Below are 19,983 nucleotides of genomic sequence, written 5' to 3'. Positions count from 1 at the left end.
GACCAACTGTAGTGCGAAGTTTGTTGTATTTTTAGACAAAGAGAGTGGCAAGTGGAGGACGAAGACATTTGTTCAAGATCACAATCATGATTTGACTTTGTCTGCTTTCACTAATGTGATGGCAGCCCACCGCAATATCAACAAAGGTGATAAAGCCCACATTCATAGTATGCACAAAGCAGGATTCCAAACCAGTCAGATCATGGGGTTCTTTGCATATTTGTCTGGGGGTTATTGAAACTTGCACTTCATAAAGAAGGATGTTTACAACTATATCGACGATGTACGTCGCTCTCGGATTGTTCAGGGCGATGCGGCAGCAGCAATAAGTTATCTGAAGGGAAAAACAGAGATGGATCCATTAGCTGTTGTGATGTACACATATTGTCCCGAAAACCACCTTGGTCATCTGTTTTGGTCAGAGGAGCGATGCAGTATGACTATGAGTGCTTTGGTGATGTGTTGGCATTCGATTTGACATATAGGAAGAATCTATACAACCGTCCTTTAGTAATATTTTCCGGCACTAATCACCACTGACAAACAGTAATTTTTGGTTTCGGGTTGCTGGAGGACGAGAAAATTCCATCTTATAAGTGGTTGCTAGGCACTTTCCTTGAGGTCATGCATCAAAAAGAGCCCAAAGTTGTGGTTACAGATGGAGACGAGTCAATGAAGGAGGCTATTAGGACAGAATTTCCTAATGCCACGCATCGACTTTGCACCTGGCACTTAGCGCGGAATGCTATTTCAAACATCAAGGATAATGATTTTTGTGCTGCTTTTAAGACTGCTGTGTATGGTCATTTTGAGGTAGAGGAGTTTGATCAGTATTGGGCAGACATGGTTGCTGCATTCAGGTTAGAGGAGAATGAATGGATTTGGGCAACGTATGAGAAGAGGGTACATTGGGCAAATGCGTATTTGTGTGATAAGTTTTGTGCTGGGTTGAGAACGACATCAAGATGCGAGGGCATTAATGCATCGCTTAAATGGTTTATCAAGTCCTCGAATTGCTTGTTGGAGTTGGTTGAGAATCTTGAACGTGTGGTTAAGGACTACAGAAATAATGAGTTTATCGCAGACTACAAATCTCTATATTTAGAACCGGTCATAACTACTGGACTAGAATCAATTGAGAGGGCCATGTCACAAATCTACACCAGAGAGATATTCTTCGAGGTCAAGAAACAAATCAAAGGGGTGGCTGCGTTGATAGTTCTTCATAGGGAGAGTTCTGGTAGTACGGAGAAGTTCATGTTTAGAAAGTTTCGTAAGCCTCGTCGGGTTTACTCTGTACTGTATGAAAGCAACTCTGAAAGGTATGAGTGTTCTTGCAAGCTTTGGAACAGCATAGGAATTCCATGCAGCCATATCATCTGTGTTTTGAAAAAGTTGGAGAAGGATGCCTTGCCGATGCGGTTGGTGTTGAAAAGATGGTCGAAAGATGCTAAGTCTGGATCATTCGACGACTCAGACGGAGGTTTGGATAGTAATAGAGCATTTCGGGGATGGTATGGTTCGTTGTGGACTTCTTGCCTCCCTATGTGTTTGTTAGCGGCTCAACGGCCTGCCACGTACGAACACGCTGCTGCCAAGATAGCACAGCTATTAAAAGAGATTGAAGTAGAAGTTTCGAAGGGCAACAGTTCAACTTCTGTGCATGATACTGTAGATGGTGAAGATATTTTGGATCCAAAGATTATCAAGTCAAAAGGTGCACCGCGGTCAACCGACAACGGCAAAACAGCTAGGCGGTGCAGGCGCTGCCGCGGTTTTGGACATGATCGACGAAATTGCACAGCAAACAAGGAGGATATGTTAGATGAGGTTAGTGCTAAATTTGAAGTCGTTAATGGTAGTGTTACCATATGATAATTTACTATTTCATTTTTGCAATACTAAATATGGAAAAAGACTGTATCTCAACTTATTATGCAGTCATTAGGGTCCGATTTGAGACAAAGTCAGCGTGACGAAAAAAGATCTTGCCGTACCAAAAATTGTGGGATCAGCCAGGACACCATTTCTGCATGATCAAGGAGTTTCAACCATTAACACCTAAAGAAAAGTGGTATTTAGTGGCTTCAAAAATTCAGCATGACTAGTCAAATGCCAAACACACTATTGCTAAATTTAGATAACCATAAGATCGTTTTGTCTAGGGTAATGAGTAAATACATGTACCTGGTTTCATTAGTATGATGTTAAAGAAACGGTTGCTGTTTTCGATAGTTATTATTTTGATGTTAAGAGAAATTGTTGGTCTTTTTGCTAGTTATGTCGCATGTGTAACGACACATGGCATGCTGACGTGGTTGAGTATGCCACGTGTCACAATACTATTTTGCCACGTGTCAGATTATGCCACTTGTCGCAATGCTATTTGTCCACGTGTCATCCGCTATGTCATCGTTACATGTGCACCAAATTGGTCCCTTACTTTGCATCAAATGACTCATTTTAGTCCCTGAAATTGAATGTCGTGCACCAAATTAGTCCCTTCATCAGTTTTTTCTCATTTTTTTATAAATTTAAAATTCTCAATATGTTTTTTATACACTAATTTTAATTATATTTTTTATTATACATATTTTATAATAATTTTTTTAATTAATAATGTTAACTTGTATCATTAGAGTACATGTTAACTAAAATCAAAACTTTATTATTGCCTCTTGTGTTTATTTGTATCTGTTTTAATATCGTTCAAGTCATAGTTACAATAAACACTTATATTGATTAAAAGTGTAATATATGAAAAAGTCGCCTAACTAAGTTATAGATAAAATGAATTATTATAATTGATAGTATAAATCTATCTTATTAAATTAGTGAGAAGTTAATTATATGGGAAATCGGACATTTTTAAAATTGATAGGAATAATAAATTTATATTAGTTAATAAGTGCCTTATCAAGTATTCCTAAAATATTTATTAAAGTGTTAAATATTAAAAAAATTATATTAAAGAATATTATTATACTCTTAACTTACACTCTTTATTAAATCAATATCAATATGTCACATAATTCTTTTAATAAAATATTGTAGAAAAAATTGTATAATTAAAACTAAAATATTTTTAAAATATTTTATAAAAACACTTGTATTTAAATAACTTGTAAAAAGATAAAATTAAAATTAGTGTATTCAAATATATAATAAGAATTTTAAATTTATAAAAAAATGAGAAAAAACTGATGAAGGGACTAATTTGGTGCACAACATTCAATTTTAGGGACTAAAATGAGTCATTTGATGCAAAGTAAGGAGACCAATTTGGTGTACATGTAACGATGACATAGTGGATAACACATGGACAAATAGCATTGTGACACATGGCAAAATAGCATTGTGACACGTGACATACTCATCCACGTTAGCATGTCACGTGTCGTTGACCGACACGTCATCGTACTGTTACACGTGGCCAAACCATGAGGTGACACGTGTTACCAAGGTTCCATATCATCAAGCCACGTCAGCACGTCGTTAATAAAAAACAGGTCAGGGACTATTATGGTGCAATTTTTCCAATCTCAGGGACGTAATTGGTGCAATTGGAATCTCAGAGATGATTTTGGTGCACAGCGTCAATTTCAGGGACCAATATGGGAATTTACTCGACAAAATTATGAGGCTTCCATTTTAATATAATCTGGTCTTATTGATTTTCAACTAGTTTATTTAAATAAATTATCCTAAGTATGACATAATGAATTTAAGATTTACAGATACCAGCTCCAATTAATTAAAAAAGTGAAAAGATAAATATTATTAATAGAATCTATTATAAAGATTTTTAATAAAAGTAATGTTACATGGCCAATAAATATTATCATTTTTGTCCCGTACTTAACCAATAATAATTTGTACTCATATATTACATAAATTTTACACACAATAAACATCTAATTTACACCCATGTTTATTATTTTCACTCAAATTTTTTAAAATTTATACACATGAATTAATAAAATTTATCTGTTAAATATAATTTATTATTTATGTTGCTCAAAAAATGACCAAAAATACTAAAAATTGTTAATCCCAATAATTTCTCTAATAATAATAATAATAATAATAATAATAATAATAATAGTTATTTTTATTAAAATAATATTTTCTTATAAAATTTAAATACTTTATAAATTTATTCCCTCATATAATCATGCTACAAATATATTAATAGCAAAAATTTATATAAATGTCCCATGATTTTGTTCTTTTTTTTCCTCAAATTACCATTATTTATTAATAATTCAAGAAATTTTGTTGACCCGTCATTATAAAGAATTTTTAGTTTTGGGTATTATTCACTCAAAAATGATTAATAGAGTTTTTTGTTTTACATAAAAGGCCCATATAATGTACACATAATTTTGGTCATGACATTTTCTTTTTTGTCCTGCAATAATTACTAGTATTTATAATAATTAATTCCACTAAAAATCTGCATATTCTTTTGCATATGTCATCTATCTATAAGATAGTCAAATTTTGATCATTTTTAGTCATTGTAACATTCGCTATAAGAGAACTTTTCTCTCTCTCTCTCTCTCTCTATATATATATATATATATATATATACTAAAATGTTGTGGCTAATGTTATGGTGTATGTAGGGTAAAAATATTATTTATATATTAAAATCAGTTATTAAAATTAATTATTATATATTTATGTGTATAATTATGTTATGTGTATATCAAAATCAATCAATAGTATATAATATATATTGAAATATAAAATATATATATAAAAATAAATTAAATAATACATATATTTATATATAAATATATGATGATTAAGTTTGATGTACAAATAATATTTTTATTATGTATAAATATATATGTATTTTAACTTATTTTTAGTGTATATTTTATACTAATAACTGATTTTAATATATATCTAACATGGTTAATTCTAAATTGTATCTTGAATAAAATGAAAATTATTTTTTTATATAGTATAAAAAATCACAAAAGAAAAAATCACACATAAACACAAAAGTTCCATTCCTTCAATAATATTTCTTATTTCACAATGAATTAAGCAAGTTCTCCTAATTTCTATTATTTCTATATATGATCACTTGATATAGCCAATTCTAATATGAAATCAAGGGGTTCCTTGGGGCTTAAGCATTGGTGCATCACAAAGTTAATATAAGATTATTCATATAAACTCATCTTTAAATTTAAAAACATGCATGACTGGTCTTAGAGCCCTTGTACGAACATGAATTTCATGCAAGGTACAATCAGTTACAAGCACAGGGATAGAACCGCCATTTCAGTGGATCGTGCCATCGAGAATAAACAGTACAAAATAGTTGGCAGCTTTTAACAGAAAGAGAGCACGCTTCACCCTCTTCTCTTCTTCCTTCTCATCCTGATTTTCTCTCTGCAACTATTCCATTCCAATCGGTAAGCATCTTTCTATTCTCTTCCTTTTTTTTTTAATCAATTTTCCTCCATCAACCGCATGTGATGCTAGCTACTAGTTACTTTCTTCTGAGTTCGACTTCACTGAATTCTGGCTCAAACGTAATTCAGAACTTAACTCGCTCTCCATTTGTTTTCACAGTTTTCATTGAGTTTCAAGTTCTCGTTTTTCCTTCAGAAAACTAAAGACCTGGTTTTCATTATTTTATTTTGTTACTTTTGCACAGAAAACTCGAAACTGCAATGAGTTTACAAATTCGCCACCGGAATGTTCAAAATCGTAGTCAAAAGGGTTCGAGTATTTTCTCAAAAAATCAGTACATTTTCCTTCACAAAATTTCATCTTTAAAATCCCTCGTTCTTAATTTTTCTAATTCAACGTACAGTTTGGTGATTAGCCTTAAGAACAATCATGCAGAAGAACAGTGTTCAACTTTTATGACTCTAATGGTTTTATCTTTTATAGTACTTTAGATTATGTAGCTAATTTAGTGATAAAGCTGTGTTCATTTCAATATATAGTTTTAATTGCAGGTAATATAACAATCAGGTGAATTTTTTGGTTGTAATGGAATCGAAAATGTCCTTTACTTCTGGAGGAACCAGTTGCCATGTTACTGGTTCAGCTGCTGAGGATGATTCAAACATGCAAGATGCTGTTGCAACTGAAGAAGGGAGTGGGAGCCAGTGGAGTTTCCTCCCAAAACCATCTCATCATAACTATGTTCAGTATCTGACTGAATCCTCAAACTATCTGCCTAAGACTGAGGATATGATTGGGAGCAATTATGCTGCTCTTGGATTTGGAAACGATGCCAATGGAACAAACATGAACTTCTTTTGTAATGATCCTGGAAAAGCTTATGCCTTTAAAACTGAAGTTCATTCTTCCAATGAAGTTGACATTGGCAAGGTAAGAAAGTAAGCAACACTGAATGTGTATTTGGATTATCAATTGCAAAACTAAGTTGAGTGAATAGGAATAGTTGTATTTTATGCAACATGAATTTCGTTTGAAAAAGTTTCCTACAAGAAGTGACTTTGACATAAATGTTGTTTGTATAGTAATATTAGAGAGCAAAAATTTCACAATACTGGTACTCTAGTTTCCTTAAATGTACATGGAAATATGGAATGATGATACCCAAATAAAGAGTTTATTCTGTGTTTTCAGCAAGTGGGGTATTGGAGACCTGCTGAGAGTGAAGTCCAGCAGGAACCAATGCAATTTGAAAGTACTCAACATCATCACCCTCTCTATCCTGAGGTCAGTTAATGCTTTAACCAGCATAATATATTTTATAGTTTTTATCACTTGAAAAACTTTATAATAATGATTTCTGTTAATCTTGTCCTAGAGTCCTGCTTCATGGACGCCAGAAGCAATTGGAGATAATCCTAATGTTTCACGGCTTGATCCATCGGTAATGGCTGGCACACCTAGTTTCCTTCCTAAACCAGCAAGACAGAAAGCCAGTGACCGAGTAAGTCAAGTATGCCACTATTAGTTTTCTCCAGGCATTCCAAATTTGAAGATCACATGCTGAATTCAAAATTTGGATATTGCAATGTTTTTAACTTTTAACACAATTTATCTTTATTAACCATGAATTCTACATCATAGCAACGCAGGCAACGAATTGCTGATAATCTGAAAGCACTACACGACTTGCTTCCAAATCAAGCAGAGGTAATTTGTAGTAAGTTGTCAATGCAACATTAATCAGTGTGATGTTCCCTTTGACTCCTTAAACTAATTTAAAAAATGTAAACAAAAACTCTTTCAAGTGTTGCAAGTATTTGCAGAAACATTGTCATGGTATGTATTAATCTATCATCCTTTATTGGTAGGTTCTGCTTTAAGAACACGGAATACTCCTAATATTGAATAGATAATCTTGGAAAGTATAACATCTTGATTCTTGCATGCATGAAAACAAAACGGGTCTTTCAAAAATATCTTACCATTCTTATTTGTGAGCAATACTTTGGCTGATCATATATACTTAATGCCATCACATTTCTATGGACAATTGATTTTTAATCTGTAGGGTAGTCAAGCTTATATACTGGACGACATTATCGACCATGTTAAATATTTGCAGCTTCAATTAAAGGTACCTATTAACTCTGGATCGTCTCAATTTTCTCAGCCTCAATCATTCCCATACATATATAACAGTTTTGCTTATAATTATTATACTATCATATCAAATGCATTAACATGATGTCAGAATGAACAAACTAGAAGCTTGGCTGCATTGAACACAAAAATGAGGTTAAATGATTTCTTTCCCATTGAAAGAACTATCCATCATTTAGGAAAAATAATAAATTGGGGCCATACCATCAGACCAAAGTGGAGAACATTAAAATAAAGCAAAGGACCATTTTGCAGTGTTTACTACCAGAACAGCTGGTTTGGTCAAGTATATAGACTTAACTTGATTTGTCAACTTGCAAATTAAAACATAGCATACGTTCCTTACAGGAACTAAGTGGAAGTAGACTACAAGCTGAATCAACTGCTATACCACTGGTTTTCCATGAGGTATATGTCTTGTCCTTAACATTAGTAGATAATAATGTACACAAAATCACTATGAATTCATGTGCTAGCCCAAATTCTGCCCCATAGAAATATCAAATATCTGCCCGTCCAGAGTGCCAAATTCACGGACTGAATATCTTTTGTTTGATTAGCAGGGTTATGGGCATTATATTGACCAGCAGAAGCTGAATGAACCACTTGAAGAGATGATGGGGAAACTTCTTGAAGAGAATCCTGCATCTGCCAGTCAGCTGCTGGAGAACAATGGTCTTGTCCTGCTGCCTATGGAGTTGGTTCAAGACTTGCACCAATCCATGCAAATCTTCGGCAACAGCAATGCACTTGTCTGAGTTCGATTGTCCGGCCGGCAGGCACCGTAAATATCAGGACAATTTGACAACATTAGTAGCTTACTAGCTCTAGGTATTAGTATATGATCATCATTTGAATTGAAGCCTAGCTTATCTGGAAAAACCAATTAACCATGGCTTTTAAATGAATGTAGCCATCTTCTTTCGTTTCATATGGAAAGTTTAGAAACTCTTGTCTGATCATCACGTTTAATCAGATTTGGCGTGTTATGAAATTGTCAAATTTTAATTTGGCTATGAATCACTGTTTGTCTATAGACTATACTATATAACCTTTAATTACTACACTGCAAGAAGATATTGGAATGTGCATTGACATGTATATATTTAGTTTATGTCAAAAGCATAATCTAACTTTCTCAGTACTATCTCTAACTCGATTTTATGTATTGCATACGAATCTTGTATTCTCTAAAGAAATACTTAGTAATATACACAAATACATAGTGATAGATTTGGTGTGACTGAATTTTAGCGTACACATAACTTTTCTCAATTAATATTTTAATACCAAAAAGTTGATTTGATTAAATATCTAAAGGAATAAGTGAATAACTTATCCGTTCTTGTACTAATGCCTATCCAGTAAGACATTCATGCTACAGTTTATTGCAGACATTCATGCTACAGTTTATTGCAATCACAAAAATATGGGAAGAAACGAAGAAATGTTGTAGACATGATTTTTTTCCCCTTTGAAAGCTATTGTTTGATTTGTGCTACTACTGATATTTTAATCAAATTTGACTCTAAAGCCAAGTTGATTCAGCAAAATATAGCTATAAGAATCCGAAGCCATGTCACCAATAATAGAGTTTAGATTCTATTTTTCTTGGAGTAACATCTATCAATGTCAACCTTAAAACTGGAGATCCACATCTATGAATCAGCTCTGACCCATAATTGCCGACCAAACCAAATTGAAAAGTTGGAAGCAACTTGGGAAAATAACACAGCTGAGTTTCTAAGCAAATAAGTTTTAAAAAAAAATATAATAATTTCTATGCACTAAAATGATTTTATATATACATCCCGCCTTACATATTATCAAAAAAATCATTTAAAAGAATAAATTTAATTCGATTACAATAAAAAAAAACCTACTTTTAAAAAATAAAATAAAGCCATATTGTTCGGAGTGTGTTCCAATTCAAACAAGGAATCCATTGCATTTATCCTATAAGAACCAAAGTCACTGAGTCAGTTCAATCTTTTAAGTTTCCGGAAACTGTCCCTTCAATTTCATCATAACAATCATTTTTACAAGGTTATCGTTCTCTATATTCGGGGAACTTTGATGGCGCATAAAATCAATTTGATCATTATGAGAATTGAGAACGCATGCTCCATGAACAGATAACACACGTACGGTCTCATAATAAGCTATCTTCTACATACGCATACTATTTAATTTTTTGAGTAAAACTAGAAAATTTGTTTGGTCGTGAAGACAATATTTAAATCATTATTTTATTTTTGGTAATTTTTTATTGTATAAATTTTAAGTGGAAAAAATAAAATCATACGATCATGTATCATATTTATTTAATTTTATCAAGTGTTAAAAGGGCTTGAGAAAATTCGTTCTCTAGCTAACAAATTGGTGTACTAAAAAAAATAAAAAATACTCTTCGTATACTAAAATCAGTCAAATAGAATAAGTCACCAATATATTTGTGTATAAATACATATGTGGTTTACTTTATTTTTAATGTATATTTATATTTTAATATATACTTTATACTAATACTAATCACTAATTTTGGTAACTGATTTTAGTATACACCTATCATGATTAAAAAAAAATTGCTAACCTTGTCAAATGCCAATGCCATAATGGCAGTTAAGATTACTAGATTGGGGAAATTTAATTATTTTATTTGTTTTTAATTAAAATTTTCTAGGTATAGTATTCTTAAAAAGTATATTAATAGCAAAACCCTTATCTAATGTATTGAAGACTTGAGTTTTTAGCTTTTCGAAACTAAACTTCTACCCCTTTTGATTCTTTAAATGGTGTTTAATTTTAAGAGTAAGTTAACCAAAAATTATATATATATATATATATATATATATATATATATATTCAATTTAGTACGTCTATATTACGGTAATTACAGTAATTATAATATTTTAAAAAATATTGTTAAAATTAAAATAATATTTTTTATATTTAATAATTTTTAAAAAAAATACTACCAAAAAAATATTATTAAAATATAAAAAAATATAATTTTAATTTTAGTAACACTTTATAACTACCGTATTTACTATAAAAATAAATATATATTTTGATAAGTTCTCAAGTCTAATCATTAAAAATGGCCAATGCAAGTGTTTACTTTTATAATTGGATGTGTGTGCATCTTAAACTTTTGAGATAGATCGAATACGTGTAAAAAAGTTATTTTAATCTCTTGATACAGTCTAATAGAAATTGAAGAACTTTTGTACTCATATATATATATATATATATATATATATATATATATATATATATATATTCCTATGGTTCTCTGATTTTCCAATTCGAGATTTGTCCTTTCTAATATTTTGTTTATTCTCAATGAAAAAGTAAGACCAAAGGACACAGAAAACCTTTAATACGTATACAAAAAGACAAAAAATTCAATACAAAAAGAATGAAATACTAGAATATTATGACCTTTATCATATATATATCTATATATTCTTTCTCCAATTTGCACCTCTAGGTGGCTTCTTTTTCCACTAACAAAAGAACCTACCGTGACCACTTAATTATGATGTATTACAAATGTGAAATATATACATATATTTTAAACAAAGAAAAGTATAAGTAAATAATAAAAATATTAAACAAGGTAAGTAATAAATATATCAAATGTTTATTTTATTAGTGTACGGATGATTATTTTAATATTAAAATTTAGAAATTTAATTTGGAGGTGTAGTATATTTTTATTTGATTAGTGATTATTCACATTGTTCAACAAAGTCATTGTTTCCTCACATCCCCCTTTAAATAAATATGCTATTTATTATGTTATCACCTACAAAACAAATTGTTTTTCAAAAATATTTTGTAAATATTAATAAAAAATCAATCATTATACATTTAAATATAAATATATATTATTACATGCGTTATATCCTATATAAATAATTAATTTAATAATTAATTATTTATGTACACGTAATAACAAATGGCGAATTTATGAATAATTTATACTATTTAATTAAAAAATTATAACTACTTGAGCAAAAATTAATTTGTAGTGATCTAAAAGTTACCGAGTTCAAGTCGAAAAAACTAATTATATAATTATCAAGTTAAAATATGTACATTGTACTCTTTAAATGTTTTTTTTAGAATGCTTGTGTATTATACTGCTTTTTTTTCTTTTTTTTAAAGATCTAGGTTCATTAGGCCACTACAGGACCAGTAGCATTTTATATGCAGCATAAAAGCCAAGTACAAATATTTGCAGAATATTTTTGTGTAGACCCCCATCTAATTCCTACTACTTCATAATCTTAGAACAAATCAATGTGGAAAGTGATAGTCTCTTCAATATTGAAGTAGTATTGATGATATCCCTTTCATCTTGCATTGCCTTCTCTATAAATAGTCAACAAAATCTTCTTTACACTCTCAAGTCTCAACACACACTACACTAAAAGAGAGAGTTACATCATACACTTCAAAATAATCACAATAACATTCTAATTAATCACTACCATGACCATATCAATGGTGTTGTGCAATCCATCAACACAACCAATCATAAATGTTCCTTGCAATGGTCCAAAACTGATCAACGCTAAGCAGAAAGAGAAGGTGGTTTTGGTCATGGGAGCAACCGGGACCGGAAAATCACGGCTCTCCATCGACCTTGGAACATGTTTTCCATCGGAAATCATCAACTCCGACAAAATTCAAGCCTATGAAGGGCTAGAAATTGCCACAAACAAGGTCACAAAGGAAGAACAACGAGGCGTGCCACATCATTTGTTAGGGATACACAATCTCTACTCTGAGTTCACGGCCAATGATTTCTGCGACATGGCCTCGTTGGCCATGGAATCAATCATTGGCCGCGAACAACTCCCGATCATAGTCGGGGGGTCGAATTCCTATGTGGAAGCATTAGTAGAAAGATTTGGATCAAGGTATGATTGGTTTTTTCTTTGGTTGGATGTATCAATGCCAATTCTTCATTCCTATGTATCGAAAAGAGTGGATGAGATGGTTGAGAAGGGAATGGTGAATGAATTAAGACCCTTTTTCAGTCCCAACGGGGATTACTCAAAAGGGATAAGAAAAGCAATTGGGGTGCCGGAATTCGACATGTTCTTTCGAAGTGAAGGGACAACATGGGATGAGAGAACGAAGCAGAGGTTGTTTGATGAGGCGATCAGGGGAGTGAAGAAGAACACGTGCACATTGGCGTGCAAGCAGTTTGAGAGGATTGAGAGGCTTAGGAATGTGAAGAGATGGAACATGCAGCGTGTGTGTGCCACAAGAGTGTTTGAAATGCATGGAAATGGTGATGATGAAGCAGATGAAGCGTGGAGGAAGATTGTGGCAGAGCCAAGTGCGAGATTAGTGGCACAGTTTCTATACAATGAAGCAATTAATAATAATAATATTAATAATAATTATTCTGGGATTAGTTCGCGTGCCGGGTTCTTCTAAGATTAAGAGTGTAACATGCAGAGTTGTGAAACGTTGACCACTTTTCTTTTGATTTTTTATTTTAGTGTGCCCTGTTTAAGTCCAACACTAATGATGGTGAAAATTTGAGCAAGCAAATTTTATGTAAAGTTGATGGTTAAAAATTATTAAATAATTTAATAAATTTAATTAAATTATTATAAATTTTATTAAGAAATTAATAGAATATTTATATAATGTGTATAATGGATTATTTATTTGATTTAATATAAGTTAAAAAATAAATATCTAAAATAAAATACTACCAATTTTTTAAATATAATATATTCATATTATCCAAAATAATCATTTGGATACCAGACATAATAAACATCTGATATCCTACTGAATCGAACATCCCTAAACCCCTATTGTACATATTATACAAATATACTATTGACTCTTTATATTTTCTCAATTATTATTTAACAATTTTCAATTATTAACTTTATACAAAATCAAATTCCACTGAATTTTATTGATTAAAATGATGATGTAAGAGTGTAATGATAAGAGTGGAGTGTTCGGGTAAGAACTTTTATTAAATTTTTGTCAACACTTAACTATCAAAAAAATTAAATAATTTTACATTATTAAATATAATCTCACATTATTAAAAATATTATTAATAACTAATTAATAATTAAAAATCACAAAATTTACTAGTCTCTAAATTTTCTCGTGATAAGGTGCCACTCCCTTTCTTGAGAATAGCCAGTGGCACTTCTCACCTGCCACTTCTCACCTTTTCCTTTTTAAGTTATAGAATGTATATTATCCTTCTATTTATTTGTAAAAGATCAAAATAAATCACACTTTAATTTGCGTTTAATTTTAATACGGTCACATAATAAAATATTTTACACAATTATATATATTTTTAAAAAAATGTGTTAAAATAATTTTTTTAGTTAATTTAAAAATAATATACTTTTACCTATGTGATAATATATGATTAATTATTTGTAAAAAAAAATTTTTACTTCTAATATAAAAAGGTTTTTTATTTCTTAAAAAATAATTATTTTACTCATGAACGTCAATTGTTATATAAATTGGTTTAGATATAGCTCGTTGTTTTAGTAATCTTCTTTTCTTTTTTTCGGATGGAACGAGTTATATTTTAATTGCAAAAGAACAAAGAGAATGAATCAGTTTGTAAGAAATAATACTATATTATATGACTTGCCTTTTTCTTTGTATTTATCTCCTTTTATAAGTAAAGTATATCTTATTAGCTCTTATCAGTTATAATTATACTAATAATAATAAATAAAATTATTTTTTTTTCTTTGTGACTTGATAAATAAAATTGTTTAAAGTGGTTTATAATGGTTTATTACATTCATCTAACATTAGTATGAATTATCGATATATAATATATACGAGGCCAAATTTAACGCATAATTATCTTATAACTAAATTTTAAATTTTATTTTAAAAAATAAAATGTGATGTTTTATCATTTATTTTATAAGTAGAATAAAAAAAATATAAAAAAACTATTTAAAAATGAGAAATTATTCTTTATTTTTTAAAATAAAAATTTAAAATTTAGAATATTTAAATTTTTAATGAGTATATCAAAAGTGATATAAATAAAATAAAAACGATCATATCTATTTTTTAATTATTATTAAAATTAATTTAGTCAAATAAAATAAAAAATAATTTTACCGAATAGTAGAGAACTATATCTTTTGTAAATAAAAAAGAAAGAAAATGAAATTTTAGGGTAAGTGACATTTTCTCAATTATTTGTTAACTGCTAAATGGGCTCCATAAATTATTGGTTACTCTTTTTAATTTATATTATTATCGACCTGTGAACCAATCAATCAATCCACATTATTTCTCAATAATCTACTCATCATTAGTCCCGCGACCGCAGAGGTAATATTGAAAGTTTCGTTTTTGATTAATCTCTACCAACAAGTGTTTTGCGCTTACAAACTTTACAAGTTTTAAAAAGAACGAAATCCTTAAACGCACTAATTATGTTACGTGCCTACTTTTAAATCAATCCAAAACAATTAACGCGCAAATATATAACTTCTATTTTTCAAAAGATTTTATTTCTTTTTTTAAGTTTCTTGCCAAATTTGTTCGATCTCCTTTGTGCGTTTTTTCTTTCCCTTTTCAGTCATTGTTTTACCTGCGTTTATCACTGTTTTCTTCGTCATCATTTACGTGTGTTTCTCTCTCTGTATTCTTGTTTTGTTTTTTTTTTTCGATTTTCATAGTTTTTGAAATCAAGCTTTGAAATCGTTTTGAAAATAATAGATGATTCAACTTCATAAATACATCAAAACGATTACAGAAATACATCCAAACAATTACAGAAATACACCCAAAGGATTACAGAAATACGAATTTAAGAAATACACCAAAAATTCGTTGAAATACACCTTACCACAATATCAGGGGGAGACAGTATATTTCTTCTTGAAATCTTTTAATGTTTTGCTGGTTAAGGATGAGGCACATGGCAGAGACAATTTAGAAAAAAAAAACTTAGAAGAACAGTAAAACAGTACCTTGAATAATGTTTCTTCGTTTTTTCTGGTGATTTTTTATGGAGATTTGTATCTTTTTTTCTTGATTTCTTCAACCCTTCGCGAGGAGTTGGAACGTTTCTTCAGAATCGTAGTTTGTTTCAAATGCCGCTTGAATCTTGACAGTTTGCGTTTTGATTGAGGAAGAGTGTGGTATAATGAACGTGTTGTGGAAAAACGCAACGGGTGATTAAAGCGCGTGTATTGAACGTTCGATTCTAAATGAGTGGGGTGCATGTTTTTTTTTTTAACTTGGGTCAACTTATATAGCTTATAAACAAAAAATACTTGTATATGTAACATGCCTCTTTTGTTCTTTTCTTCAAAAAAAAATAGATTTAAGAAAATGTATTAATATCTAAAATTGAATGAATTTAATTCAATTTCAAAATTTAACTCTAAGAATAAAAGTTTTCTTATACTTAAAAATACTATGGATATTATATTCTTAATCCACATAAAACTTGTAATACTAATAAAGTTTGATTAGTGCGTTATAGTATATGATGCACGAACACTGGTATCGATACTGGACACAATACGATATAGAATATATAGATACATAAATTTAAAATTTTTATAAAATATGAGAATACGACATATATATAAAATATAAAGTATTTTTTAAATAAATTGTAATGATATTTTAGTATTTTATTAATATTAAAATATAAATTTATTTTTTAATTATTTTTAGAGAAAATGACAAATCGATCTCTAATTTTTTTGGTTTATAGACATTTAAGTTCTTTAGAATTTAAAAATACATTTAAATTTTTAACCTTTTCAAAATCTGGACATATCAATCCCTGAGTTTAATTTATCCAATTTTAAAAACTCTCTCACGTGTATCAACCAGGTCAGTACAATGAGAGTCATGTTTGATTTTTCTGTTAAGTCTGATAGACCCAAGCTAACATGAGGGATCAATAAGTCCAGATTTTGAAAAAGTTAAAGACTTAAATGTATTTTCAAATCCTCGATAACCTAAATGTCTGTGGATCAAAAGGTCAAAGACATATTTGTCTTTTTTTCTATTTTAATATCCTTTTTAATTATATAAAGTATTTAAAATATTTTTTATTTTAATAATTAATAATATATTATTTCTAAACTCATTTCAAGAATATAAATTAAGAATAAAGATTGGACATCTAATGGTATTTAGGTGTGATCAAGTGTGTTTGGAAAATTTTTCTTTTTATTTTTTATTAGAACATTGTTGGACACATAAGACATGCGTATAAAACGAATGTCGATAAATATCGTGTCTAAAATGTATCCGACACATAGATACAACAAATAAAAAATGTGTCCGAACTTCATAAGTTATGATTGTGATAAAGATGGCAACAATAATAGTAATGGCTCCTATGGTACTAAAGATGGTGGGTGGCATTGGAAAGGACAATGGAGGGTGGTGGTGACAACCACAATGATGGTGGCAATGGTTGTAGTTGTGGATGGGAACACCAATACAACATTGGTGGTTGTGGTGACATTAATGGGCACCATATATACCTAGAGGAAGAGGGAAGAGGACATTTGTGTGTAATAAGGTAATTTTGCCAAAACAAAATGTTAAAGATTATTCAATATAATTACTTCTAATTCAATATAGGTTGTTTGGTAACCCTTATGTGTAAGTGTAATCATATATCCTATACCAAATATATATATTATGAGAAAAAACTTTTAATTTAATATTTAATAATTTGTATATTAGATAATTTTATCATGTTATATTTTTTACACTGATAGTTCTTAATTATAAAAATATTGGACAAAATAATTTTTTAAAATTTAAAATAATAAAATATTTTTTATCATTGTCTTTTTATACATACAAATACAAAATTTAATATATTTATTTATTTAATTAATGCGAGATAACTTTTTTTCCAATAAAAAATTATTAGAGATGAATTTATTAATTTTAGATTCAAATTTTCAATTGTAATATAAATTGATAAAATACCAAAATTTCACAACGAAGAGGGACCAAATTAAAAAATTATTTTAAAATTTAAAAATTTAAGATTATTTATCTTGATTAGTAATTTTTTTTTTTGTTTTTCAATAAAGATTACAAAGATTAATTAGAAAAAAAAATAAAAATAGAAATTTGGAATAATGGGCCGTGACTCCAATCCCATTGCGGAGACCAAATTGGGTTACTACTACTGTTTGTTTTAGTTGTTGGCAGTGGGCTTCTTGATACCACTGTGGAAACAGTGTTAGGCACCTATATCCTACCTTCTACTTCTGTCTGCCAGATTCATAACCTTATTTGGACCTTTAGGACTATAAAACATTTTTTTTATTTAACAAAAAATTGCTATTGTGATTTTGTATACATAAGTTTGCCTGAATTTTCAGCTTTTTTATAGTTTTTTTATATAGGTTTAGGACATGACAAAAATAAGTTTCGAATTTGATTTAATTTGTATTTGGTTTACATTCAACCAATTACTATTATAAGTTTATGACGCTTTTTGTTATTAACGTTATATACGTTCAAATTGAAAAGAATTTGGATTCACAAAATCTCATATCTTTCAAATTCATTTCCAAAAACTGGCACATGATGAAAATAATTTTAAACCGGTAAACTTTAAAATACGTATAATGGATAAAACAAACAGAACTATAGATAAACACATCGTTAAAAAAATCGTTACTTCATTAAGAGGAGGGAAAAAAAAAAACACCATAAAAGAGAAGAAAAAACTAGAGAGAGTAAGTCTAATCTTTGGATAATCATAAAAATACACAAAACTAAGTTAAACATTAGAGTGTATTATATATCTTATTGTTGAATGATGTGATGAGTTCGTATCAAAGTCCAAAAGAAAAAATACTTGTAACATTACTGTTTATTATTATTATCCAACAAAGAAATATTAGGACTCAACACTTTTAATTAACATTAGCTATTATTGTAGATTAATATTTTATTTTTATATTATTAAATTTTATAATTTATAATTTAAAATTTAATATAAAAATATTTTTGTTGGTCAAATCTTAATAAAAAATAATAAATTGTTAATCATTTAGCGTTGTTTTTACTTCTTACCCATTTTTTCATTTTTTTACTTTACTACAAAATAATTAATACATAATATTTTGTATTAGGTAAAGTATTAAATTGGAGCAGAACTTAGTTAAGACAAGGGGCCATGGCTCAAACTTTTAGTAAAAAATTAGTAATATTTTTTTAAAAAATAAAAAATTAGCTCAATTGGCTCAAATACTTTGCTATGACTTAAAATATTAAAGTTCAATATTCGTCTCTTATTTTTATTGCACAATAATTTTTTGTTTTAAATATTCAAAACATGTTGGATTTGGACTGAACGAGTGTATTTGCATTTTGTAGCTCTCTATTCAATAAGCAATGCTTCCTCTATCTTTGAGATCAAATATAAAAAATTAGATATTTTTTATTTATGTAATTTAATATTATTTTATATTTTACTATTTATTTAATTTAATTTTTTATATAATAAAAAATATTAGAATATTCAATAAGTATTGATATTATTGTATTTGTATAAATATTATAAATTTTGATATTTGTCATTTTAACTTCTTTTTTACATAGTTTACAAGATATATTTCAAATTTCTATATAAAATAATCATGAAAAATCAAAGAATTGATGCATTTTTAAGAGGAAGGCTAATATTCAAATTTTTTGTCATTTTTAATGAATCACAAAAAAAATGAGATACAACTTCCAAAAATTTAAAGAGTTGCATCTAATGAGTTTGACCTTAATTTTTTGAAACGAAACCTTGAGTAACCGGATATAACGGAGTTAGACCCAATCAAACCCTACCTTAATTGATTCTGGATATAATGGAGTTAGACCTATCAAACCCACCTTAATTGATTCTAGGATCATAGTACCCAAACCAATTTGATTATTATTCGATTAGTATAATATTAATTAAAAATAAATAAAATATAATAATATATATAAATTTATTAATTAATTCTAAAGTCTTTTAAATTATGATAAAAAAAATTTTACTGTTTTTTTTTTGAGAAATGTTAAAATAACACTTTCTTTCTCTTTATTTTTAAAAATATATATTCTCATTCCTTATAACTTTTAAAAAACTTCTTTTTTAATCCATTTTAATTTTTTTGTTAACTAATGTTAGCTTTATCTATTTTTTAAAAAAATTTAAACTATTTTTTACAAAAATACCTTTTAACAAAAATTTTATTTTTTGTCATTAAATTTTGCTTATCAAAATACTCTTTAATAAATTATATTTTATCAAAATATTTTTTAAAAGAATTTAATAATTAAATTATTTTTACTAATATACTCTTCAATAATTTTTTA

General features: G+C 28.8%; 3 protein-coding genes across 6 annotated transcripts; all 3 read left to right on the top strand.

The window, feature by feature from the left end:
* The first annotated feature begins 624 nt into the window (after window positions 1-624).
* Window positions 625-1,875, top strand: LOC112805345 (protein FAR1-RELATED SEQUENCE 5-like). The gene has a single exon (XM_025847739.1). The coding sequence runs from the start codon at window positions 625-627 to the stop codon at window positions 1,873-1,875; it is 1,251 nt and encodes a 416-aa protein (XP_025703524.1).
* Window positions 1,876-5,215: 3,340 nt separating this feature from the next.
* On the top strand, window positions 5,216-8,614 carry LOC112696188 (transcription factor LRL3). Of its 4 annotated transcripts, none has more exons than XM_072196436.1 (8): window positions 5,216-5,432; window positions 5,985-6,363; window positions 6,625-6,717; window positions 6,809-6,934; window positions 7,075-7,140; window positions 7,502-7,567; window positions 7,942-8,001; window positions 8,157-8,614. In XM_072196436.1, the coding sequence occupies exons 2-8, from the start codon at window positions 6,019-6,021 to the stop codon at window positions 8,349-8,351; spliced, it is 951 nt and encodes a 316-aa protein (XP_072052537.1). In that variant the 5' UTR covers window positions 5,216-5,432; window positions 5,985-6,018; the 3' UTR covers window positions 8,352-8,614. The 4 variants fall into 4 exon arrangements, with proteins under 4 accessions (XP_072052537.1, XP_025604596.1, XP_072052539.1 ...); XM_025748811.3 differs by having other exon boundaries at window positions 8,154-8,614; XM_072196438.1 differs by lacking the exon at window positions 7,502-7,567.
* A 3,384-nt stretch (window positions 8,615-11,998) lies between these two features.
* Window positions 11,999-13,233, top strand: LOC112805344 (adenylate isopentenyltransferase 5, chloroplastic-like). The gene has a single exon (XM_025847738.3). It carries the CDS (start codon window positions 12,094-12,096, stop codon window positions 13,048-13,050), a length of 957 nt encoding a protein of 318 aa, XP_025703523.1. The 5' UTR covers window positions 11,999-12,093; the 3' UTR covers window positions 13,051-13,233.
* The last annotated feature ends 6,750 nt before the right edge of the window (window positions 13,234-19,983 follow it).

The sequence above is a fragment of the Arachis hypogaea genome, chromosome 6 (genome assembly GCF_003086295.3).
Source record: "Arachis hypogaea cultivar Tifrunner chromosome 6, arahy.Tifrunner.gnm2.J5K5, whole genome shotgun sequence".
NCBI classification, from domain to species: Eukaryota; Viridiplantae; Streptophyta; class Magnoliopsida; order Fabales; family Fabaceae; genus Arachis; species Arachis hypogaea.
Note: the sequence above shows the minus strand (reverse complement) of the source record. Positions and strands in the feature narration are given on the sequence as shown.

Excerpts from the sequence above, each read along its gene's own strand:
- LOC112805345 (XM_025847739.1), top strand. The coding sequence starts at position 625 with ATGCATCAAAAAGAGCCCAAAGTTGTGGTTACAGATGGAGACGAGTCA.
- LOC112696188 (XM_025748811.3), top strand. The coding sequence starts at position 6,019 with ATGGAATCGAAAATGTCCTTTACTTCTGGAGGAACCAGTTGCCATGTT. Across the intron at positions 6,364-6,624 it reads ATGAAGTTGACATTGGCAAG|CAAGTGGGGTATTGGAGACC; the intron begins GTAAGAAAGTAA and ends CTGTGTTTTCAG. Across the intron at positions 6,935-7,074 it reads GACAGAAAGCCAGTGACCGA|CAACGCAGGCAACGAATTGC; the intron begins GTAAGTCAAGTA and ends TCTACATCATAG.
- LOC112805344 (XM_025847738.3), top strand. The coding sequence starts at position 12,094 with ATGACCATATCAATGGTGTTGTGCAATCCATCAACACAACCAATCATA.